Source organism: Bos indicus x Bos taurus, chromosome 2 (genome assembly GCF_003369695.1).
Source record: "Bos indicus x Bos taurus breed Angus x Brahman F1 hybrid chromosome 2, Bos_hybrid_MaternalHap_v2.0, whole genome shotgun sequence".
Taxonomy (NCBI): domain Eukaryota; kingdom Metazoa; phylum Chordata; class Mammalia; order Artiodactyla; family Bovidae; genus Bos; species Bos indicus x Bos taurus.
Genome location: NC_040077.1, coordinates 130,794,272 through 130,818,382, shown reverse-complemented (window position 1 = coordinate 130,818,382; position 24,111 = coordinate 130,794,272). Strand labels below are relative to the sequence as shown.

The 24,111-nt window shown below is 60.4% G+C and overlaps 1 protein-coding gene across 11 annotated transcripts in view; it reads right to left on the bottom strand.

The window, feature by feature from the left end:
• Window positions 1-13,223: 13,223 nt before the first annotated feature.
• RAP1GAP (RAP1 GTPase activating protein) overlaps window positions 13,224-24,111 on the bottom strand; it is a 70,297-nt gene continuing 59,409 nt past the window's right edge. For 5 of the 11 annotated variants that reach the window (XR_003507406.1, XR_003507405.1, XR_003507396.1 and 2 more), the window contains 9 exons: window positions 23,290-23,421; window positions 21,382-21,459; window positions 20,295-20,404; window positions 19,091-19,204; window positions 16,835-16,958; window positions 15,407-15,509; window positions 14,920-15,054; window positions 14,601-14,642; window positions 13,224-14,209 (listed from right to left, as the gene is read on the bottom strand). Coding sequence is in view for 5 of the 11 variants with exons in the window: in XM_027521229.1 (XP_027377030.1) it covers window positions 14,634-14,642; window positions 14,920-15,023; window positions 15,407-15,509; window positions 16,835-16,958; window positions 19,091-19,204; window positions 20,295-20,404; window positions 21,382-21,459; window positions 23,290-23,421 (774 nt within the window). In the remaining 6 variants the exon portion in view is untranslated. The remainder of the gene's footprint in view (window positions 14,210-14,600; window positions 14,643-14,919; window positions 15,055-15,406; window positions 15,510-16,834; window positions 16,959-19,090; window positions 19,205-20,294; window positions 20,405-21,381; window positions 21,460-23,289; window positions 23,422-24,111) is intronic. The other 6 variants (XM_027521263.1, XM_027521242.1, XM_027521229.1 and 3 more) reach the window with 5 other exon arrangements.

The following is a 24,111-nucleotide window of genomic DNA, read 5'->3' as shown; positions in this document are numbered from 1 at the left end:
GTTCCACCATGTGGCTCTGCCCTCCTCTAAATTCCAGAGGTTCCATCTTAACCAGAATGCCTATCTAAATTCCATCTGGCCAGCACACTGATGAGGGAAGGGGTGGAAGGGGAGGGGGGCTCACGCTCATGTTTTAATCACTTCTTCCTGGAAGCGACACTCATGACTCCTACTCACAGTCCATTGGTGAGAACTAGTCACATGATTCTACCTGGATGCAAAGGAGGCTGGGAAATGTAGTCTTTGGTTGAGCAGACACTTCCCACCACCAACTCTTCAGTTCAGTTCAGTCCCTCAGTCATGTCCGACTCTTTGCAACCCCATGGACTGCAGCATACCAGGCCTCTGTGTCCATCACGAACTCCTGGAATTTACTCAAACTCACATCCATCGAGTCAGTGATGGTGCCATCCAACCATCTCATCCTCTGTCGTCCCCTTCTCCCGCCTTCAATCTTTTCCAGTATCAGGGTCTTTTCAAATGAGTCAGTTCTTCCCATCAGGTGGCCTAAGTATTGGAGCTTCAGCTTCAGCATCAGTCCTTCCAAAGAATATTCAGGACTGATCTCCTTTAGGATGGACTGGTTGGATCTCCTTGCAGTCCAAGGGACTCTCAAGAGTCTTCTCCAACACCACAGTTCAAAAGCATCAATTCTTCGGTGCTCAGCTTTCTTTATAGTCCAACTCTCATATCCATACATGACCACTGGAAAAACCATAGCTTTGACTAGACAGACCTTTGTTGGCAAAGTAATGTCTCTGCTTTTTAATCTGCTATCTAGATTGGTCATAACTTTTCTTCCAAGGAGCAAGCATCTTTTAATTTCATGGCTGCAGTCACCATCTGCAGTGATTTTGGAGCCCCTCAAAATAAAAATCTGTCACTGTTTGCATTGTTTCCCCATCTATTTGCCATGAAGTGATGGGCGAGATGCCACGGTCTTAGTTTTCTGGTTCTCAACCTGGGCACTCTTGGCACTTGGGGCCGGATGTCTCTCTCTCGTAGGAGGGTTAGCAGCACCCCCAGCCCCTCCTCCCGAGATGTCTATCGCTGCCCCTCCCCCCACCGCTGAGCCCTTTCCTCCACAGTAAGGAAGGGGTGTGGGAGGTCTGGGTTGTTTTGTCTCAGCTTCACGTGTGCTCAGGGCACCTCCCATTCGTGCTCCCCAGATGTCACTGATTATCCTCATAGTGTTTTAAAACACTGGGAACTTGCACAAAAGATTTGGAGTTCTGGCTTGGTTGAAAAATTGGAAGGTCTGCTCGCCTTGCCCCACATTTATGCAGGGCAGTGGTCAGTCAGAGCTGAGAGACAGCCGCCCGTCATGGGTGTAGCTCTCCTGCCTGCCACACTCCCCAGCATTCCCGTCTGTCCTCCTACAGGAAGCCCCTGTGGACTGGTGTTCCTTGTCTGGCCATGGTGGAAACTGGGCGTGTGGCCTCTGCCTTATTCTGGGCCACACCTGGGCGACGACAGTGAACGGGCTTCCTGTCCTCAGGAAGCTCGTGTCTCATGGAAGAGAATGCCAGAGGGAATCCCAGCGCGATGGGGACGCAAGGAACCATGGGGGAAGAGTTGTTGTTGTTCAGTCGCTCAGTCGTGTCCGAGTCTTTGCGACCCCATGGACTGCAGCAAGCCAGGCCTCCCAGTCCATCACCAACGCCCGGAGTGCACCCAAACTCATGTGCATCGAGTTGGTGATGCCATCCAGCCATCCCACCCTCTACAGCACTCTTCTCCTTTGCCTTCAGTCTTTCCCAACATCAGGGTCTTTTCCAATGAGTCTTTAACATTGTCTTCTGTTAAAGAGAAATCCAGAATTTAACACAATGAGTTCATTTCTATCTCAAACATCTGGTGGTGTTTGAGATAGAAACAGCCCCAAGAGCCCCAAAGCTGCTGTTTGCATCAGGTGGCCAAAGTATTGGCGCTTCAATTCAGTCCTTCCAGTGAGTATCCAGGGTTGATTTCCTTTAGGACTGACTGGTTGGATCTCCTTGCTGTCCAAGGGACCCTTGAGAGTCTTCTCCAAGACTTCTCCATTGAGGGCATAGAGAGGGCACCTCACCAGCTGGGGCACGGGTGGGATGGGCACAGAGACAGGGCAATGAATGAGCTGGGGCTTGACTAGGAGAGGACTGAGGCGGGGCTTGAGGCCACAGAGCAGAGTTAGAGGGGACCCTGCAGGGAGACATGAGTGGGGGAGCCTACGATACCATCCCAAGAAGCTGGGAGGCGACCTTGGAGACCCTGGGGAGCCACGGAAGGTTCTGGAACCAGACGTGCACATCGCTTTCAAAAGACCATCTTGGCTCTGCCAGCTTTGAGAGCAGCTTTGAGAAGAGCTAGAGGCTGAGAGGCCAGCAAGAAGTCTGCTACAGGAGGCCAGGCAGGGGACGCTGGGGCCATGGGGACAAGCAGGAAGAAACAGGCCCCAGATCTGCGCCTGTGGGTCTCAGTCCTGCTTATGAAGAGGGAAACCGGACCTGCGTGTGAGTGGGTGGGTGGTCAGCAGACTGACTGCGCTGAGAGGGAAGGCAGGAGGGAGCAGGAGGCCCACAATGCACCACACACCCTACTAAGCACCCGAGACGTGCAGTGAGGTTGCTGCCCTTGGGGAGGTGGTGGGGGGTGTATACTGGACACATCCACATAGCCCACCGCCATCCCGTGACCCGGGCACTGTCATCCCCATTTTACAGATGAGAAAGTTGAGGCTTGGCAGGGCACAGTGACCTGTTCCGTGTTTCTTAAGTGACAGCTGCAAGTTGAACCCTTGACCCCTGAGTCCACCTCCCCCCACCCCCTCCGAGGCCCTCATCTCTCCAAGGAAAACAACCCAGACCCCATTGCCGCAGAAGCCCTTCAATGGGGTGGTGAGAGCCCCAAACCAGCAGCGTTTATAATTAGCCCTGGTGGCTTACCCCCAAGACCTCCCACCAAGATCTAGCTCCAGCTGATCCGGGGGTGGGGTGAAGGGATTAAGTTCTCAGAAGAGGATTTGGGCTCCTGTGTGGCTTCCCAGGGCCTCCTTGTGATGCTGCCTTGATCATGGTGCCAGGCTCCTTTCTGACTCCTCGGTCATCTGCCCCCAACCTCAGGATGGGAGGCACACATGTGACCCACCAGCCCGGCAAGGGCAGGCCGGGCCAACCGGCCAGTACCACGTCTCCCTCCCTGCCCATGAGAACCCAGGCTTAGAGTCGCTGAGGCAGTGGGTACACCATTGCCAGCGAAGCCCAGACCTTTCCACGGGGCTCCCTGCATGCCCGGGACCCTTCCGAGTGCCTCACAGGGAGCCTAACCCATTCACCCTCCCAACCACTCTCAGAGGGCAGGGACCGCTGCTGTCTCTGGTTTACGGATGAGGAGACGGATGCACAGAGAAATCTGATAACCTATGTGAAGTCCCACAACTGTTTTTAACAGGATATGGAGGAGGATATAAAGGCAAAATTGGGCTTCCCTGCTGGCTCAGACGGTAAAGCGTCTGCCTGCAATGCAGGAGACCTGGGTTCTCCAGGGGGTTGAGAAGATCCCCTGGAGGAGGAAACGGCCACCCACTCCAGTATTCTTGCCTGTAAAAATCCCATGGATGGAGGAGCCTGGTGGGTTACAGTCCATGGGGTCGCAAAGAGTCAGACACAACTGAGCGACTTCACTTTCACTTTTCACTTTCATGCATTGGAGAAGGAAATGGCAACCCACTCCAGTGTTCTTGCCTGGAGAATCCCAGGGATGGTGGAGCATGGTGGGCTGCCATCTATGGGGTCACACAGAGTTGGACACCACTGAAGCGACTTAGCAGCAGCAGCAACTGGCTCAGACGGTAAAGCGTCTGCCTGCAATGCAGGAGACCTGAGTTCGATCCCTGGGTTGAGAAGATCCCCGGGAGAAGAAAACGGCCACCCACTCCAGTACTCTTGCCTGGAAAACCCCATGGGCAGAGGAGCCTGGTAGGCTACAGTCCATGGGGTCGCAAAGAGCTGGACACGACCGAGTGACTTCACTATAAAGGCAGACAGTGCGGCTGCAGGGTGTGAGATTTAACCACGCACCGCGCAGGGTGAGGGGCAAAAACGAGGATCCGGATTGTAACCCCGTAAAGATTCAAGGGAGTGGGCTGCCGGCGTCAGTCAGGACATCCTGACCCCCTGAGCCTGTGCCCTTGTCCTAGTGGGGAGCGCCCGGTAGCCTTGGGCAGAACCCCGGCCTCCCCCGGCCCGTGCCAGGGCAGGTGGCCCCAAGCTCTCCGAGGTCCTCAGACCTCCTGCCACTCAGGTGACCTGGTTGGGGAACAGTGGCAGCTAAGAGGCCGTGTCCTGATGACACAGGACTGGGCTGGGATGAGAAAGAGGGCTCTGGGGCAGGGTGTGGACAGGTTTTTGGTTTCGTTTTTTCCTGTTTATTTATTTGGCTGCCCTGGGCCTTAGCTGCAGCATGCGGAATCTTCAGCTGCGGCACGTGGAATCCAGCTCCCCAGCCAGGAATTGAGCGCAGGCCCCTCGCACTTCGTAGCGTGGAGTCTTAGCCGCTGGACCACCAGAGAAGTCCCTGGAAAGGTTGGAAGTATGATCGTTCCCTCTTCTCCCAGGGTCCTTGCAGGGTCAAGGCCTGAGTAGCTGCTGCCTGTTCTCAAGGCGTGAGGGTACTGTGCCCACACTCGGGGCAAGAGTCAGCGCTGGAGGGGTCTTTGGCCCTGAGCCCTCCACTCCTGAGGGACCATCCCCAGACAAACTCAGGGCTGGAGTCGGCTTCTGCACCAGAGGGGAGGTAAGCAAGAGAGGGTCAGGCACCAGGTTGAAGTCACAGAGTGAAATGGGCAGAGGACCCCAGCCAAGGGGCAAACCCCCGGCAAAGGGTCCTCACCGTCCCCTGACCCCTGGGCACTGCGGATGCCAGGGAGAGAGGAGGACTCACAGGGGCCCGGTGCCTGCCTCAGCCTGGCATTTCAGTACCCCCTCCTCCCTGACCATCTCTTCCCACTCTCTTAGGTAGGGCACTGGCATTTACTCTCCTTTTCAGTTCAGTTCAGCTCAGTCGCTCAGTCATGTCTGACTCCTTGCGACTCCATGGACGGCAGCACGCCAGGCCTCCCTGTCCATCACCAAATCCAGGAGCTTACTCAGACTCACGTCCACTGAGTCAGTGATGCCATCCAACCATCTCATCCTCTGTCGTTTCCTTCTCCTCCTGCCCTCAATCTTTCCCAGCATCAGGGTCTTTTCTGATGAGTCAGGTCTTAAACGAAGGTCCAGAGAGTGACTGGGGGCCCTGCTATGGCTGGTGGTCAGTGAAGACCAGAGGAGGCTTGGCTGTGACCGAGTTGGTAAGGCGATAACTTTGCAAGGAGCTGGAGGAACGATTATTCCAAGTCAGGCAAAGCAAGTGCAAAGACCCAGGGACAGGAATAAGCTTAATGTGCTTGAGTGACAGACATAACCAAAGTGGCTGGAGCCCAGAGAAGGGGGAGACAGTAGGTGGGTTAAGGTGGGAGGGGCGGATGGAACTGTGTCCCATGGGGAACAACAGGAAGTACCTGCATCTTCTGTCTCAGGGGAAGGTCAGACGAAGCGAGTGACCCGATCCAGCTTATGCTTTGGAAAGATCGCTCCGGCTGCCAGGCGGCGACCGGGAATGCCAGGAGCTGACGCCGGAGGGCAGTCCGGAGGCCTTTCTGTTGCTGCGGGTGGAGGTGGTGGTGGCTTGGACCAGCTGAGGACGGTGGTGGCGGGAAGGAGCTGGATCCCAGACACGTTTGGGAACTGAAGCCAGCTGGGCTTGCTTATGGACCGAACCCTGGGAGGGGGGCAGGGGAAACAGCGGAGTCAGGGATGCGCCTGGAGTTTGGCGTCTGAGCACCTAGGTAAAATGTCATCTGTGGATATGGTGGAGCAGATTTGGGGAGGAAATAGTTTGTTTGGATCATGTTAGCTTGGAGATCGGAGAAGGCAATGGCACCCCACTCCAGTACTCTTGCTTGGAAAATCCCATGGATGGAGGAGCCTGGTAGGCTGTAGTCCATGGGGTCGCTAAGAGTCGGACACGACTGACTTCCCTTTCACTTTTCACTTTCATGCATTGGAGAAGGAAATGGCAACCCACTCCAGTGTTCTTGCCTGGAGAATCCCAGGGACAGGGGTGCCTGGTGGGCTTCCATCTATGGGGTCGCACAGAGTCGGACACGACTAAAGCGACTTAGCAGCAGCAGCAGCAGCTTGGAGATGCCCATTGGACTTTAGACACGCTGGTAGGAAGTCGGAAAAATTCTGGAGTTCAGGCAAGGAGCCCAGGAGCTGGAGACAGGACAAGGACCACTATGGCGCTTGAAGCGATGTGGCAGGAAGACGGGGGAACATGCCCAGGGTCACGGGGAGCCGGTGGCTGGGATTGGAGCTGCAATCTGTCAGACTCCACAACCCGTGGGAGCTCTTTCCACTCCATCAGGCAGTCACCACTGGGAACAGAGGCCTAGGGGTATAGGAGGGTGGGCTACAAGATTCAGTGGGGGCAAGAAGAAGCCCCTGGAAATGAATTTGAGAACAACTGAGATCCTTCCAGCCTGGGCTGCCCACCCCACCACCACAGCCTGGTGGAGCTCTTGCTGAGCATGGAGTCCTGACCTCTGCCCATTGTACAGATGGAGAAACTGAGGTCCAGAGGAAAACAGGACTGAATGTTAGGTCTTCTGCTTGCCAACCCTGGCGTCTCCACCCACCGTTAAGGAGGGTTCCTGTCTGAATCAACTCAATGGTTGAGTTGGAACCACCCAAAAATGACAATCCTGAATTGGGTGGATGTTTCTCTTGAGCCCTCAAGGGGACCCGGTGCCTAGGGCCTTCCGTCCTGGGCTCCCCCCAAGGCTGTATCTCTACCCTGCCCTACCCAGGTCTGCGTCTATGTAGTCCAGCCACCTCCGGCCTTCAGGATCCCTCCAGTCCCTGGCAGGGCAGCCTCAAGTCTCGTGGGGCATGGCTCCTGCCCCATGGCCAGGATCAAGGGCCCCCCTGGCCCCCGCCCAGACCACCCAGCGCCAGGGCCTGGCGGAGCCCAGCAGGGCCGGTGGGCAGTCTTCCCAGGCCGGCCCGTCGCGGTCTGGCTCCGCCCGAGAGGGGCTGCGGCCTGGGAACCACTAGCTGTCTCCTTGGGGAAGCAGCTGGGATTTCCAGAACAAACAGGGAAACCGCAGGCCCGCGCCCCGCCCGAGGAGGGGAGCTGCCTCTGGCCTCATCTGCAAACGCCAGTGGGAAGGAGCATGTGGACAGGGAAGGCTGGGGGGTGGGGCTCGAAGCCCCTGGGAGTGGGGCGGGTTGTGGGGGGTTGCTTGGCTGAGCTGGGGTGAGGTGTCTCCTGGACCTCAGGCAGGGAACCAAGCCTTGGAATCAGACCGACCCAGGTTCCTATCTGGACTCGGCCGGTGAATTTGCTGCTCTGTGCCTCAGTTTCCCCTTCTGCAACAACGGCCGCGGTCGCCCTGGCCTCCCAGAGCCGTGGTGACATGACCTGGAGTTGGCTCCATGCAAAGCGCCCAGGCTCAGCGCCTCAGGCACGGTAGGCCTGGAAGGACTTCAGTCCCTGAACCATCTGGTTCACCGGGAGCCAGAACAATTCTGGGGGATTCCTGGGCCTGGCAGGGCAGGCCGGGACAACCTCACTGGTTCAGAGCTGCGGGGAGCGGGGGGAGCAGGGGGACCGGGGGAGCAGCTGACTCCACTGAAAGCCGCAATTAGAGCTCAATTTACAGGGACGCTGTTAGTTCTTCCCAGGCCCGAAGTGATTACAGGCTCCGAGCTAACCCGTTACTGACGGGGTGACACGCACAGGGGCCAGTCCGGGCCAAGGTGGGGTGTCCAGCCCCTCCCCCTCGCTGTATGACTGGGGAAACCGAGGCCCGAGCAGGTGGGACCAGCTCCAGGTCACACTGCAGGCCGGGGTGTGGGGGGCCAGGCCTCCCTGTTGGCCAATGGCTGCTTCAAGCTCCATCCCCAACTCTCACTTCTCTCCGAAGGATGGATGTCTTGCCGATCTAGAAGCCATAGGTACCTTGTGGGAGCAGACCTTCCTTGAAAAGGAGGGATGGGGGCCAAGAAGGCTGAAGCCCCAAGAGGAGGGGCCTGTCGTGATGGCTCAGTGAGGCTCGAGTCCTGGGCCCTGGACTTTGGGGCCACCCGCTCCCAGCCCAGCCCACAGGGGCCTCAAAATGCTACTGATAATCACAACAGTAATCACGGCAGCTCCCCGCTCTAAAGCTCTCACCGAGGGCTGGCCTCATCTCACACCTTCACCGTGGCCTAGCAGGGAGCTGCTAGCCTTATCCATTGTAGACATGGGGAAACTGAGGTCCCAGCTGGTCAGTGACTGGCCCAAGCTCACACGGGGAGCCAGCGGCAGGGCCGCTGGGACAAGTATGCTCCGCCAGGCTGGGAGAGATGCCACAGTCCTTTCTCCCCGGGCACAGAGCCATGCCGTCCTAGTGAATGGTAACAGTGAGGGGGCAATTAGCAAGTGAGAAAATCAATGAATGAATGAGCCAAAAGGCTGTTGAAGGGACTCTGCCGTGGGGGAGGTGTAGGAGAGCCACAGGCCTCTTCTTAGTTGCCCCCTCCAGGAAGACCCCTGCGCTTAGTGGGCTAAAGGAAAAGGCCCGAATCTTACCTCCCCAGAAACAAGTGTCCTCAAGTTTCTTGGTCCCAGGAATCCCCAGACTTGTTCAAATGCCCCTCTAAGGAGCCCTGAGCAGCCAGCCACCTCTTTGGCCTGCCCTCTGCCTTGGTCCCAACCAGTCCCCGGGGCCAGAGGTCACCCTCCCCCAGTTCCCACGCCTGACCTGTACCCTTGCTCAGGCTGGACTCTGAGTTGGGGGTGGGGTCTGCGGTGAGAGCGGGCTAGGCAAAAAGCTGGCATCACCTCTCCATGCCTTCTCCCCACTTCCTCCTCCTCCTCTGCAGCTCACTTTGGGGGTCCCCTGGTGGGGGGCAGTACACCCTCCCGTGGGATCCAAGCAGCTTGGGAGGTCAGTGTTGGAGCCTCTGCTGGCCAGGCACCCTCCCACTCCTGTGGGCATGGGCTGGGAGAATTCTTCTCTCATTTGACAAATATTGATGAAGCCCCTACTATGTGCCAGGCCCTGGGTGAGGCTCAGGGGCTCAGGAGAGACCCTCCTTCTGATGTCCGTCCTGAAGAGGTAGCTGGCGTCTGTGCGGCCGGTGAGGTCCACCCACCAAGCTCCCAAGGACTGCCCCCGCCCCTTCACCAGAAGACTGAAAGCTGCCTGCGGCCAGGAGTCGTGCCTCCCGCATCAGACCGGGATTTCCCCAGGGTATAGCTACCTCATCCTCGCCAGGCGGGGGCTCCCTCAGTCTCTAAAACCTGCCGTTGCTAAAAAAATTTCCCTCTCACTCTTAAAGCCTCCCAGGAGAGGGCTGCCAGATAAAATATAGGATGCCCAGTCAAACTCGAATTTCAGATAAACAAGGGAGGATTTTTAGTCTGTGTCCCAAACATTTCATGAGGTATACTTAAACTAAAAAATCCTCCCTTGTTTATCTGAAATGCAACTTTACCTGGGCTCCGTGGGTTTCTACTTGCTAAATCTGGCAACCTTACCCCCAGAGTTCATTCCTTCTGCTCGTGCCCGGCCGGGCCGGGCCAGATGGCCCAGGTCATGCCTGGACACAGCCCCTGCCTGCCCGGTGACAGCTCCTGTTGGCTCCCGGGACAGCTGTCCTTCCCTCGGCGGGCCCCACCTGCAGCCCCAGCTCCCGAGTGGACACCTGCCCCCTACCTGGCACGCACAGTCCAGCCGACAGGCTGTCAGGAAGGCGCCAGCGCCTCTTGCATGAGGGACCCAGGCAGAGGGGAACAGAGTCATTGCTGCAGACTCCAGCATCAGAGACAGAGAGGCAGAGACCCAGAGAGGCAGGGGCAGGGTGAGGGAGCGGAAGGAGACCGTGAAGACGGCTAAGACAGAGACCGACAGCGAGCTTCCGGTCCAGGCAGCCCAGTGCAGAGGGTGGAGGTCTGGAGAGCCCACCTGGGTTCCCTCAGAGTGGCTCAGGGCAGAGGCTGGGCCCCCGAGCCCCATTTTGGGGCCAGGGCTCTGGGCCCTGGATGGGCCGGCTTTGGGACGCAGCCTGGGGTCTCCGGCGCCGGCTGTCAGGGGTGGGGGTCCTCCGGGCCCCTCTCCTCTCTCCCCTCGCCCTGCCTCCCAGGGGCCAAACACAGGGACATTCACGGCTTCCCAGAAGGGCCTATTGGGCAGCCAGAGTGGCGTTTAAAATTAGCCTCGCTAACCAGATCTGGTTATTTCAGGAGGCTCCGTCCCTGGCTGTCCCCTCGGCAGGGCGGGACCTCCACATTCCAGGGTCCCTGGTTAAGTACCCCCTGTGGCCTGAACAGCAGAGAAAGGCCAGGTCGCAGTCCCCTGGCGCTGGGCGGGCCTGGGCCTGTGGCCGGCTCTTTGGCAAAGCTGCCCCAGGGCAAGCCATGGGCGTCCAAGGACACCCCAGCGGCTGGGAGATGGGGGGAGGACCCCTCCTATTGGGCACGGGGTCCAGGCCAGGTCCCTTAGAGGCTGCGAGAGCCTCTTGACAGCGACAGGTAGGGCTCTGCCCCCATTTTACAGGTGGGGAGACTGATGCCTGGGGAGACAGGTCCCCATTCTGAGGCAGGGGAGATGAGGCTGCCGGTTCAGCCGGGCACCCAAGTCCCTCTGCAGGGGCCTCTCACCTCCTGTGTCTGGAGCAACCTCTGCCAGGCGTTTGCAGCACCAGAGTCATTTCTAAGCCGAGTCCAGGGCTTCCCGGGGCCTGACACCCCCCACCCAGGCCCTAATTCCAGTCTCGGGTCCGTGTCCCGGCTCGCCCTGCCCACCTCTGAACCCAGGGCGAGCACAGAGCTGGCGCGAGCACAAGAGAAACAGGACTGGATGCTTTGATCACAGAGGCTGGTTTGGTCCTTGGCCTCCCCCAGCCCCACCCTGGAGTCTGGAAGGGTGGGGTGGGGTGGGGGCCCCAGCTGAAACCCAGCCCAGAAGCCGGTCCTTTCCACTGACGGGGGCGCGGGCACAACCGGGCAGGCCGAGGGGGCCAAAGTGGGTGCTGCTCGCCCAGCTGGGCCCCAGCTTCTGGGCTAGGTCGGCAGCGGGCCAGAGCGGGGGTGGGCACCCAGTAAAGGGACCCAACGGACACACCCAGTTCTTTTCTGAAAGGATCATCAAGCCCAGGGAAGCCCTGGAGGCTGGGGCTCAGGGATGCAATTGATCATCGTACATTGCTGACACCGGTCCTGAGCCAGCCACCTCATCGCCCATGCAGAGAGCTGGCCCCATGGCCTGCGACGTGGGTTGTGGAGATGTCCTCATTCGTGGCTAAGTGCAACCCCCACACAACGCACACGCTATTTTTTTGAGCCCACCTCCTGCTAGGGCTGCACCAAGAACTTTGTGAGGCATCACCTCATTGAATCCTCCCACCCGGGTACTAAAGGCGGGGCTATTAGCACTCCCAGTGAACAGATGAGGACCCTGAGGTCCATGTGCCCAAACTTACCGAGCTTATAGGAGGTAAATAAACTCAGAGCTATGCTCTTGATATTGGGGCTGGACTGTGGCTACTGGCCCTTGTTGGAATGGAAGGAGGCAGGGCCTGGGGGCCAGGGTGGGGGGCGCAGGTTAGAGAAAAGGGGTTAGGCAGAGGAGGGGAGTTGGGGGTGGTTAGCCGGGACCCGTTGAGTCTAGGGCGGCCAGGGCCAAACCCGGGTGGACGGGGCTGGGGAGTGAGTCACCAGCCCTGGGGGGACCCCAGACATCCGAGGGTCACAGCAGAGCCCCGTCAGGAAGGCCCTAGGGTGCCTCCAGCATCGTCCCGGGGAGGACATGGGGGCTGGTGGTGGGGAGGGCGTGAGGCCAAGGCATCGTGAGCCCCCCAGGGACCCACCTCCAAGCCCCAAATCCCCCAGCCTGCCCTTCTTCCGACGCGCCTATCTCAGAGAACCCCCCCATACCCCCTTCACCAACACTCGGGCCGGACCCCTGAGCACCTCCCAGCTCCTCCCTCAGCCCCTTCCAGACGCTCAAGTCTCCCAGCACCTTCCAGACCTGCCCACTGTCCTGGGCACACTCCGTGTCCTCGGCACCTTGGCAAAGGGCTCCTGGACCGACGCTGCCCGCTGGCCCCCGCCAGCCAGGCCCTGCTCCCGGTGTCCCATCCTGCATGGCTTCCCCACTGACCCCGGCATAGGGCCTTAGTCCCTGGGTCCGGCATCCAAAGCCATGCGGCCTCTGGCCTGATCCCTGCCCTCTCCCTGCCCCTCCACCACCACCATCCCCTCCCCTTCTCAGCTGCAAGCAGCTCTCTCTGGCCTACTCCCGTTGCACCTGTGGCTTCCTCCCCAAGGACACTATGCTAAGCCTTTCCGGGGGTGCTCAGGAACCACGGTGTCTTCCCCATTCCCCCTTCAGCCAGGCTGCACCCCGGGGCTCCTCCCACATCTCCCGCACCCCCACCCTCCCCCCAGGCCCTCATCCCAGCTTATCACCGGGTGAGCTCCTTCCCGAAGCCGGACAGGTTCAGCGCCGGCTGCCCGCCCCCATCAGTGCAGGTAAGCGATCCCTTGGCGCCCCCTGGTGGCCACACACGGAACGCACGAGAACTTCACCCACAGGCTGCCCGGCGCTGTCCTGGGTGTTCAACGTGCACCCATCAAGGCATCCTCAGGACGGACCCCTGGGAGAAGAACTACCTTTCCCATGTTACAGAAGTGGAAACAGGCTCAGAGAACCTTCTAAGTTTCTCAGCACCACCAGCTAGAGGCAGGACTCCAATTGGCGGGCATGAGTTTGAGCAAGCTCCGGGAGCTGGTGATGGACTGGGAGGCCTGGCGTGCTGCCGTCCACGGGGTCGCAAAGAGGCGGACACGACTGAGCGACTGAGCTGAACTGAACTGACTTCAAAGCCATGTTCTCCCTGCTGGGGAGAGGGAACAAGGTGGGAAAAGGGCAGAGCCGGGGGAGGAAAGCTGGTGGTCAAAGAGCTCATCACTTGGCCTTGGAGGTGTCTGCAGGCCCAGGAGCTCTGATTGGGTGGGGATGGCGGGGTGGGGAGGTTGGGGTGGGGTGGGGGTGTGAACAGGCTCTTGGTCTTGACCACAGCACCACTAAGATCTGTCTGGGCTTGATCTGAGGCGGGGGGAGAGGGTCACATGAAGCCAGGTCCAGCTCGGGGTACAATAGCGATAAATAGAATTTATTTTGTACAACTGTTACCGACACACACACGCGGCCACGGGGGCTTCCGAAATGGGTGTTGGGGCCGGAAGGCTGCCCCTTGGTGTGGTGCCTAAAAAGTGTGGACACACACGAGGATGTGGACTCACAGCAGCTGTGCCTGCCTGCCCGCTCCGTGCGGGGTGGGGGTGGTGCAAAGGTGAGCCAGCTGAGACCCCTCGGCCTGGAGTGCCAGGAGCAGGAGACGCTGGGGGTCGAGCCGGGGGATGGCGGAAGAGACAGGTAGGTCCCCCGACGCCCACAAGGGGGTCACTCATCTGTCACGTAGGGGCGGTGGGCAGGGCCTTGGCAGGTCTAGGAGGTGCCGTGGCCCACAGCCAGCCCCCTGCCCCTCAGCCGACCTGGGGCCCCAGGAACCCCAAGAAGCGGGAGAGGGTGACGGGAGGCCCCCAGGATCCTCCACTCTGGGGCAGGTGCGCGGAATCCCACTCTTCAGCGACCTCTGAAATGACCTCATCCATTTAGGGCAGAGGCACTCAGAGAGGGAGCATGATGGGCCTAGAGTCGCAGAGCGGATCCCGAACCACAAGCTAGGACTCAGGACCCCAGCCCAGGGCTCCTCCTACCCAGTGCCTCCATGGCAGGCTCTGTGTGCACTGAGATGCCTCAGTTCTCCTTTCCAGCTCATTCTCTCGAATCCAGAGGGGCACCCAGGGGTGATGGATGAGCCAGGCCTGGAGTCCCGTTCCAACTGACCTCTCCCTGCCCCAGCCAGCCCCCCAGCCCAGGGGGTGGGGACGGTGCCAGCAGCTTCCCCGCTCCCAGGGCTGGCTGGCTCTGCCCTGCAGAGACAGCCCAGACGTGGGGCAGGAGGAGGGCTGGGCAGGCGAGGGGCGGCCCCCAGGCTGGTGCTGGCCTCTGGGCAGAAGGCCCGTCCGCCCGGATCTGCCGGAGCAGCCTCGCCTCGTGCTTCCGCACCCTCGTCTGCAGGGTAAAGGAGACAGATGCGCCATGAGACGGGGAGCCGGATGTGGACGGGTCACGCCCTTGGGACGGCAGGCTCTGGGTCTTTCTACCCCACGGGGAACCCCCAAGACCCCTCCCTCCCAACAATTCCCAAATCCCTTTCAGGCTCTCATCAAATTCTCCCAGTAACTCATGGGCAGAGGTGAGGCAGAATTTATTGGCCCCACTGTACAGATAACGAAACTGAGGCCCAGGGTCACCTAGCAAACTGAGTGGCAGAAGATTCAAACCTAGACACGTAACTCTCACCCCGCAGAGGTGACGGAGAAGGAGAGAAGCCGGCCCAGCCCTGCCTTCCCCTGCCCTTTCCCTCCTCCCGACCAAACAGGAGCTAAGGGCTGGGACTGACCTGCTCGGGGTCACCTTCAGAGTGACAGCGTGGCTAACAGCCCTGCGGTCAGAACAGCGGCAATACAGGCGCCAGGACAGGGGGTGGGAGACACGGGCGAGCAGAAGTCAGCGGGTGCGCCCAGGCTGGACAAGCCCAACCCCTCCAGGCTTGGGGGGGGGCCCATGTCTTGGTCCAGCGCCATCCCTGGGGACCCCTGGCTGCCTGAGGCCTCTCCCCAACAGCCAATCCCCCTTTCCGGGGCAACGGTGCCCCCCACAGGGCCAGCGTCCAGGCCATCCGTCCCAGCCCTACCCAGGCCCCTGGCAGCTGTGCATACCAGCTGGGGCGTGTGCTGTTCAGATGCTTCCAGCTGGATCTTGATCTCGGGACATGCAGGGTCCCCCAACTTGCCGGCGTCGGGATGGGGTGACCGAGAGGGGCCTGGGGAGGGAGGCAGGAGGGAGCCACCTCACTGGCCGCGGGGAGGCACCAGGGAGACGGGGGCATGGATGGGCGGTCGGCACGCATGTCCCCCAACCCCAGCAAGCCCCTCCCTCGAGGACTCCCACCCTCAACTCCCATCTTTACCCCCTTTAAAGCCCCATCAACTTTCAAGGCCCTTCTAGAAGTCATCAGTCCTCCAAGCCACCAACTACCATAATAGGCGGGATAAGGACCAACCCACAGAGCCCACGTCAGTGGCAGGCCCATTACACACCCACCACCTGGGGCCTGAAAACGGGTCTTGGCCCTCCGTGCCCAGCCCTGGCCGCCGCCCATCACAGGGGTGGGCGTGCCCGTGGTGGGGCTGGCCCTGCTGGTACCTGGGGAGCTGCCTCCGCTCGTGGTACTGATGCTGTCTTCCAGCCACGTGCTGTAGATGAAGGAGTCCCGCTTGTGGGGCGTGCCCGAGGAGGAAACACTCTCCTGAGGACGGTAGAGAGAGAAGGAGGGAGGTTAAGTCCTCGCCCACGGCACTGGCTGGCTCCCCCCTCCCCTGCTCACCCCCTCCTCTGATCCACAACCCCCCGCCCGACCGTGGCCCCTCTGCAAAGAGGGTGAGGGCCCAGCCATGTCTGCCCCAGGGGACCCCAGGAGGGCAGAGTGGGAACAGAAGCGGACACAGACACACACACACACTTCCACTCATCCGTGCATTCAAACACTGAGATTCTCGTAAGCCACGCCACCGAGAGAATTTGAGTAGGGTCCTGGCCCTCCAAGAGCTCCAAGTTAAGAGGAGAGACAGGCTGGGAAGAGACCAGCACAGTTCCAGATCCCAGGCTCCACGGGGTGGGGGCTTGGCGGTCTGCACGCTCAGCATCTGACACGGAGCCTGGCAGGGAACTGAAGGGTTGTCGAACGAAGCGTGATGGAGCGTGCCAAGGACAGAGCCCAGGGTCCGTGAGAGTGTGCTGCTGCTGCTGCTAAGTCGCTTCAGTCGTGTCTGACTCTGTGCGACCCCGTAGACAGCAGCCCACCAGCTTCCCCGTCTCTGGGATTCTCCAGGCAAGAAACACTGGAGTGGGTTGCCATTTCCTTCTCCAGTGCATGAAAGTGAAAGGGAAGTCGCTCAGTCGTGTCCGACTCTTAGCGACCCCATGGACTGCAGCCCACCAGGCTCCTCTGTCCATGGGATTTTCCAGGCAAGAGTACTGGAGTGGGGTGCCATTGCCTTCTCCAGTGAGAGTGTACAAGGGCCTCCTAACCTACCCTGGGACTGGAAAGTCAGGCTTTCTGGAGGAGGTGCTGTGAGGCTGAGCTGAGGAGGAGGAACAGAGCCAGTCAGACAAAGGGGGAAGGAGGGAGCAGGCAGTGTTCCAGACAGCGGAGACGGCACGTGCAAAGGCCCGGGGTAGAGCAGTAACCCTGACTGGTTGGGGGACTGGAAGGAGGGAGCAGGCAGTGTTCCAGACAGCGGAGACGGCGTGTGCAAAGGCCCGGGGTAGAGCAGTAAGCCTGACTGGTTGGGGGACTGGCTGAAGGAGGAGGGCAGACTGGCCAAAGGGCAAGAGAAGGGGCTTGGGAGGGAGGGGCTAGACCTCACAGACTGGGCTGAGTGGGGAACTGGGGAGCCGTGGGAGGCTTCAGAGTAAGGGAAGGTCAGTCTGCACTACTCCTCTGGGCTGGGTCTCCTGATCACAACTCAGCCACAGCCGGGCTCACGCTTTACCCTGGAGCATCATCTCCAGGGGTCAAAGAGCACCCCTTTCACACTGCCGTGGGGCACCTCTCCTTCCTGGGCCTCTCACCAGGCCTGTGTCGTCCGCATCCACGCCCTCTGCTTCCTCCACGACGCTGGCGAAGCTGCTGGCGCTGGACGAGGAGCGGGAGAAGTCCTTCAGCACTTCTGCTCTCTGGGCCACTGTCTCCGCTCTGCCATGGACACGTCCCGTCAGCCAGCATCCGCGCTGGGCACCTCCTGAGCTGAGACCCCCGGTCCCTGCCCTCCCCGCCCAGGCAGGCCCAGCCTGCAGCCAGCCAAGCTCCTCCGTGGCACCTTATAGCTCCCGGGGCCCCTGAGCCTCCCCGAAACCACCGTCCTTCCTAACACAGAGATCCTGTCGGGCCCCAGTCCTGCTCCTCCCTACTGCCCCCGATGAAGCCCAACTCTCTTGGCTGTATGATCAATCGGAACTATTTATCTATACACCATTGGTTAATAGTTACACCATCGGCACCGTCAGCGAGTGCAGACTGACTCTGTGCCAGGCACTGATCTAAGTGTGTTGACCCCAGTTATCTCATCGCTATCATTGTCAGACCCATGTCACAAATGAGCAGACACCCAGACACAGAGAGGGTGGGCACCCAGCCTGAGGTGGGAGAGCAGGTGGGACCCAGGCCTTCCACCTCCACAGTCTCCTCCTTAACTCTCTCCCAGTTTCATTCCACGTCCAAGGGCTTTTCTCACCACAATCACTACCATATCACATTGATTATTCCAATGTCACCAATGTAGGCGGAGGAGCTCATGTAACACTGCACAGGATTTCCTGCCTTCTAGCCTCTGCTCAGAAAGAAATATCTACCCACTTGTTTCTTCCTCCCCTCTTTCTGGAGGAAAATCCACTGCGGGCCAATCTGTGTCTGCTGCCTGCAGTCTCACGCCTTCCCTCAAGTCCTAAAAAGTAAATTCACTTTTCAAACACCAGTCGGGGGGAGACACCTCCTCAAGGAGGCCCTCCCTGATTCCTCCTTGTGGGGGTGGGCGGGGAACGACCCTATCTGCTCGGCTCAGTCTCTTCCTGCCCCTGTCGCCTTTTCCTGGTTCCCTGTTCACCTGCCTGACTCTTCAGCCCAGGACGGGTCCTCCCCCCGGCCCTCTCACCTCCGGGGCTCAGCTGACAAGCAGCGAAGGGAGGGCGGCCTCCGGGCTGGCCTCTCTGCTCCCACCCTGGACCTACTCTCACAAGGTGACCAGGGTCAGCTTGTGAAAGCATCACTCCTCTTAAATAAAATCCTCCAAAGCCTCCTTGCTACACTTAGGATAAAATCCAAAGTTCTCAGGCTTCCCTGGGGGCTCCGTGGGAAAGAATCTGCCTGCTGATGCAGAGAAGATACAGGTTTGATCCCTGATCCGGGAAGATCCCACGTGCTGTCGGGAAACTAAGCCCGAGCACCACGAGCCGCAACCACTGAGCCCGAGCACCCTAAACACTGAGCCTGCGTGCCGGAAGTACTGAAGCCCCGATGGAACACTGAGCCTGCGCGCCGTAAGTACGGAAGCCCGGATGGCCCAGGCTCCACGACAACGAGAAGCCTGCGCCTCACAGCTGGAGAGTAGCCCCCGGTCTCCACAACTAGAGAAAAGCCCGCGCAGCAGTGAAGACCCAGCACGGCCAAAAATAAATAAAAATTTAAAAAATATTCAAAGTTCTCACATAGCCTTCAAAGCCATGACCCAGCCCCGGCCCAACTCTTCAGCTTCCTCCCACCGTCAACGACCAGGCAGGCCCAGCCTCACTCACTCAGCTCCAACGACACCACCCTTCTGCCAAGCCTTCAAGCACGCCTCAGGGCCTTTGCACGTGCTGTGCTTCCTACCTGGAACCCTCCTCCCTCTACCCTGCCATCATCAGTCCATCCTAACAGGGCCAACTCCTCACTCAGCTCTCAATTCCAACCTCACCCCTCGGGAGACGTCTTCCCTGAGCCCCCAGCTAACCCCAGCCATTCTTCATTGCAACCTCTGCTTTATTTTCCTTCTGTCGTAGCTACCTGGAAGTAGCTTACTATATTGTGTTACTCTGGACTGTCAGCTCTGCGAGGCAGGGGTCGTATGTCCAGCTGACTGCAGTCTTGCAGAGTGTGGCATGCACAAGGCACTCAGCGGGTGTGTGTCAGAGGAGGACCCAGGAGAGTGCCCGGGCCCCCCTGCTGCCCTGGGGGTGGCCATGTCCACGTTCCCGGGCAGCCCTGGGCCCAGACGAGGGGGAGAAAGAATGGGCCCGCCACACCCAAGCCCCCCCCCCCCCGGCCCCACTCAGCATGCCCCGAGCCCCAACCTGTTTTTGGTCGTGGGCATCTCTGGGGAGCTCTGAGTGGATGAGTTCTCCGACTTGGGCTCCTGGGAGACGTGCCCGCTGTCTGGGGTCTTCTGGCCGGCCGGGGGGCTCTCCCTGCGGGGCACACGGGGGCGGCGAGGGGATTCAGCACCAGGCCTGGCCTGAAGGGTAGAAGGAGCCCCAGGTGGGGAGAGGAGGTCCCGGGCGCTCCTGCCTCGTACCCACACCCTGTATCCTCAGGGGCCAGCCCCAGAACGGTCCCTGCAGCCCCTGGGCTGACCAGGGGAGAGCAGGAACTGTGGGAGCACCTACGTAGAACGTCCTTGGGAATTCCCCGGCGGGCCAGAGTTTAGGCCTTGGCACTTTCAGTGCCACGGACTCAGGTTCAATCCCTGACCTCAGAACTAAGATCCCACAAGCCGCACAGAGAGGCCAAAAAGAAAAGAAAGAAAGAGATAGGACATCCCCCACGGATGGGGGCGTTAAGTGTCCCCCATAACGGGTAAGGAGACTGGAGTCCAGAGATGAGAAGAGACCTGCCCAGGGACGCGCAGCCAGGACGTGGCAAAGCCAAGACGCGAACCCTGGATTCATGGGATTCTGGGCTCTCCTGCCTGTGAAGGGAGGGCCAGCTCACTCCTGAGACCTCAGCGCACCTGGCGCCCGGCTTCGCACGCACGGCGCGCACCCCACAGCCAGCCCCGTGCCGCTGGTTGTGTCCTTATCCCTGTTTTTTTTTTTTTTCTTTTTCAGATTAGGACAATGAGGCTCAGAGAGGTTCACTGACTTTCCCGAGATCACACAGCCGCAGCGTGATGAAGACCGGATTCACAACCCTCTGCTTCCCCGAGGGCTCCGTGCTTCTCATGCGGCGGGCGCGGCCCACACCCCGCCTACACTGATGTACTTACAGAGCTCAGCAGACCCCAGCTCTGCCCCTCCCCAGCTGCGCGACCCGGGCCAGGCCCTCCCCTGACCTATGGCTCCCGGGACCAGCAGAGCTGGGACTGGGTGGCGGCGGCTTGCGTGAGATGAAGAGCTGGCGCACAGCAGATCCTCGAGGGCGCGGACAGGAGGGGAGAAGGCTGGGGCTCCCTGTTGTCTGCTTTCCTTGGCCGCTGAATGGGGGTCGGCGCAGGGGTGCGGGGTGGGAGGAGGAGCCAGAGGGGACGCAGGAGCCATCCCGCCCCGCTGCCCCGCCCACCTCTTCTCCTGCACCTCCTGGATGTTCTCGATGCCGATAGCGCTGCTGCGGCGAGAGCCAAACGGACCCGACTTCTTCCTCGTGGGGCTCTTGCCAGGGACAATCAGCGACTGTGGGGAGAGGCCCCAACTCAGTGCTCACCTGCTCCTGGAGCTCCAGGGACCCCCCCCACCCCACCGGTGCCACAGGCCACCCTGGGGCCCTGCTGCCCAGGCCCCGAAGCAGAGGACTGTCCATTGCCCAAGAGAGCCAACCTAGTTTACAGATAAAGGAAAACAGGCCCAGAGACGGCAAAGGGGCCCCCTGAGGTCACACAGCAGGTCTGGACCCGGGATCTTAGGAAAAGGGGACAGAGGCCTTTTCCTGTCCAGCAGGGGGCTGGACAGCCGCTCTGGGCTGTGGTGGGGAGGGAGGCCAGGTCCTCAGAGCAGCAGCCCCCCGGGCGTTACAGGACCTACAATGGAGGGCAGCGGGGAGAAAGCAGGCGCAGCCACCCAGGCACTGCCCCACTCCAGCCCTGCCGGGGGAGGCTCTAGCTCAGCAGGTGAAAGATCCCCACTTAAGTTTCCACACACACTACTGTGGGTCATCCCAGGCACCAGAAGCAGGCCCCCCATCCCCGCCAGCTTCTCTGGGGCAGGCAGGCAGGATGGGGGTCCCCAGGGAGGGACGGAGGGGCAGGAGCCCCCAGGCCAGTTCACAGTCGGGACCGGGAAGGGGGGCAGAGGAGGGCAAGGTGCTCCATGCAGGCCTGGCGATATTGGGGGACGTGCAGCTGGGTGTGGGGTCTTCAGGTACCAGATCCCGGCGGGGTCTGGGCCTGAGTCCCGGGGGCCAGGGCAGGGCCAGAGCCCCTGGTGGGGGTGGAGGGGGCCTGGCTCTGGCAGAGGTACCAGGCCCCAAAGCTGGTTGCTGAGTGCCGTCAGAGCTGCTGGCACTCCATCCCGCCTGGCCCTCGGGCCTGTCCCCGGGGTTGGGGGGTTGGGGGTCGGGGGGCAACGTCCCCAATATGGCCTCCGTCCTGAGAGCGAGCAGAGAACAGCGCGTGCAGACAGCCTCCAGAGCCGGTGGCCCCGCGGACGACAACCTCTTCCACGGTTCCTATGCCTATGGCACTGCCTCGGCGTCCGAATCTACTGGCACTTTTCCCGGGAATAAGCAATGACTGGCAAGCGGCAGAGGGCGGGGGCAGAGAGAGACAGAGAGTCAGAGAGACAGGGATGGCAGGACAGGGAGACAGAGAAGTGAGACAGGGAGAGGAGGGACAGACAGACGAGGACAGAGGAGAATTGGGCAGGGGGTTAAGACAGACAAGGCCGGGGAAAGAAGCAGAGAAGAGGTGGAAGGAGACACAGAGAAGAGAGGCGAGAGATTGACAGTCACACAAGAAGGGGCACAGGGTGAAACAGACAGACAGACAGAGACGGCCCCGGCGGTGAGACGGACAAGAAGAGACCGAGAGGGGAGGCACAAAGGGAAAAGCGAGGGAGGAGACGGTGCGAAGCAGAGGAGAGGGTGTAAAGAAGGTGCAAGAGGAGAGAATGCACAAGTACGAGCAAGTTGGGGGTGGCGGGAGAAGGGGAGAGGAGAGAAAGGGAAGGAAAAGGAGGCCACGAGGAGAGAGGGGGAAGTGTGCAAAAACAAAACAGAAATGGGTCTGGTTACTGCCGTGGCGGGCGCTGCTGGCCTGGCCCTGTCCCCGGGGCCCCCTCTGCAGCCACCCGCAGGAGGCAGGGCCCCACTGGGGGGAGGAAGAGAGTGGCTGGGGCATCGGGCTTGGAGGAGGGCGGGCTGCGGCTCCTGTGCCGGTGGGCTTGGTGACGGCTGGGAAACAGACGACTCGCCTTGCTCCCCTGGCCAGGCCAGACCCCAGGGCCGGGGTGGGGGCGGGGGGGTCCCTCCTGTCACAGGACACAGCCTCACAGCACTGAGCACAGGGCTTGCTTGGCATGCAGCTGACAGTCAATAAGTAATGGATGGGAGGATGGATGGATGGATGGATGGATGGATGGAAGGATGGATGGATGGGTGATAGAAGGAAAGACGGATGGGGAAGGGACAGCAAAGCAGCAGGTGCAGAGCCCGGGGTTGGCCGCTGGGCAGTGGAAAGCGGACAGGCCCGCCGCCGAAGGCCTTTTCATCCTGTGCCCAGCACACTCTCTGTGTGTTAGTGGCAGAGTCCCACAGAGCCCGGCAGACAGGAGGTGATCACTCAGGAGAGGTTCACACAGAAGCCCAGTTCCTGACACACAGTAGGCAGCCACAACCACAAGGGCTCTGTGAGCACACAGTGGGCGCTCACACAGCTCGCTTCCCCAGTGCGTAATGGGCATTCACCGATATCCAGGGCTTATCACAGCAGGCCATTTCCCGATACACAGTAGGTTCTCATACAGCAGCTCAGGGCCTGGGCACACGGCAGACATTCACAGAGGCAGGTCCACACAGGAGCCCAGGGTCTGACACACAACAGGGGCTCGCGGACACGCAGGGCCGGGCCCCCAGGAGATGCCCACAAGGTGCACGTCCACACAGCAACCGGGCCCCCATCCACAGCGCACGGCAGCCCAGGTCCGGACACACAGTGGTGCCCAGCAGCATCTCAGAGCCAGACACACAGCAGATGCTCACGGAGAGACCCGGGTCCTGACACAGTGTGCGCCCACAGCCCGACACACAGTAGGTGTTCCCAGAAACTCAAGGCTTGGTCAGAGGTGTCCACACAGCAGCCCCACTCCCAGCGTACGACAAGACAGGAGGTGTTCCCTAAGGAGCGTGATAGAGGGCTGACACGCTGCAGGAAGTCCGGGCTGAATAAAGGGCCCGGAGGAGGGCGGGGAGCGTCAAGGGGCTGGAGAGGGGGCTGCAGGGTCTCAGGGTCACAGCCCGGGAGCCTGACCCCCTGGACAGCAGTGGCGAGACCTAGCCTAGAGTCTGGGGTGGGCCCTGGGACAGCAGGGTTGGGGGGCGGGGGCGGGCGGGGGCGGGCACTCACTATTCCAGCTGCCTTGGCCAGGTCGGGGTTGTTGGGCGTGAAGCTCCCGCTGTGGCTGGTGGACACGGTGTGGGGCTTCTTGTTGCTCAGCCCCATGGCATCCATGGACTGGCTGCGGCTCCGGATGACCCGCTGCGAAGGTGGGGCAGGGAGTTCTTAAGGCCCCCTCCCTCGGGGAAACCCGGGAGCCACCCACCGATGCCACCCTAGGTGACCCCGGTGAGTCCCTTCCCGCAAGTCCACACGGGAGTCACCTCCACCCGTGCAGAGGGCTGTGTAGGTCCTGGCTCTGCCACTAGCTGGGTGACCTCAGGCAAACCACTCCACCGCTGAGCCTTGGAGCCTCACGACCTGTCGTGCGGTTGTAAGGACCACAGGAGATGCAGAGTTGTGACCCAAAGCGTGTGCAGAGAATGCCCCAGAAACGCCAGTTTCCTCCTTTTAAGGGTCTCCTGGAGCCTGCTTCCTGCTTGCTTTTCTTTCTGCCCTCCCTCCCCTCCTTGCCTTTTTCAGACAACCTGCCCAGAAAGCTCAAGTCGGGCCGGGGTTCTCTACCTATCCTCTCACTCAATCTGCCCCTGGAGGCAGGCACTGCTACCAGGCCCATTCTCCACGTGATGAAACCAAAGCAGAGGTGGGTCTGGGACCCAGATGCCAAACCCAAAGCCTAGGCCGTGGGCTCTGCTGTCTGAGAAAGGCTGTGACTTAATCCAGTGCCCACCAGATGCTGGGCGCCTGGATCCCTCCCTCAGAGAAGACAGCCCAGGCCCACATCCACCCCACCCACTTGCTGTCTGCTCCTCGCAAAGGTAGGGTTCTCCT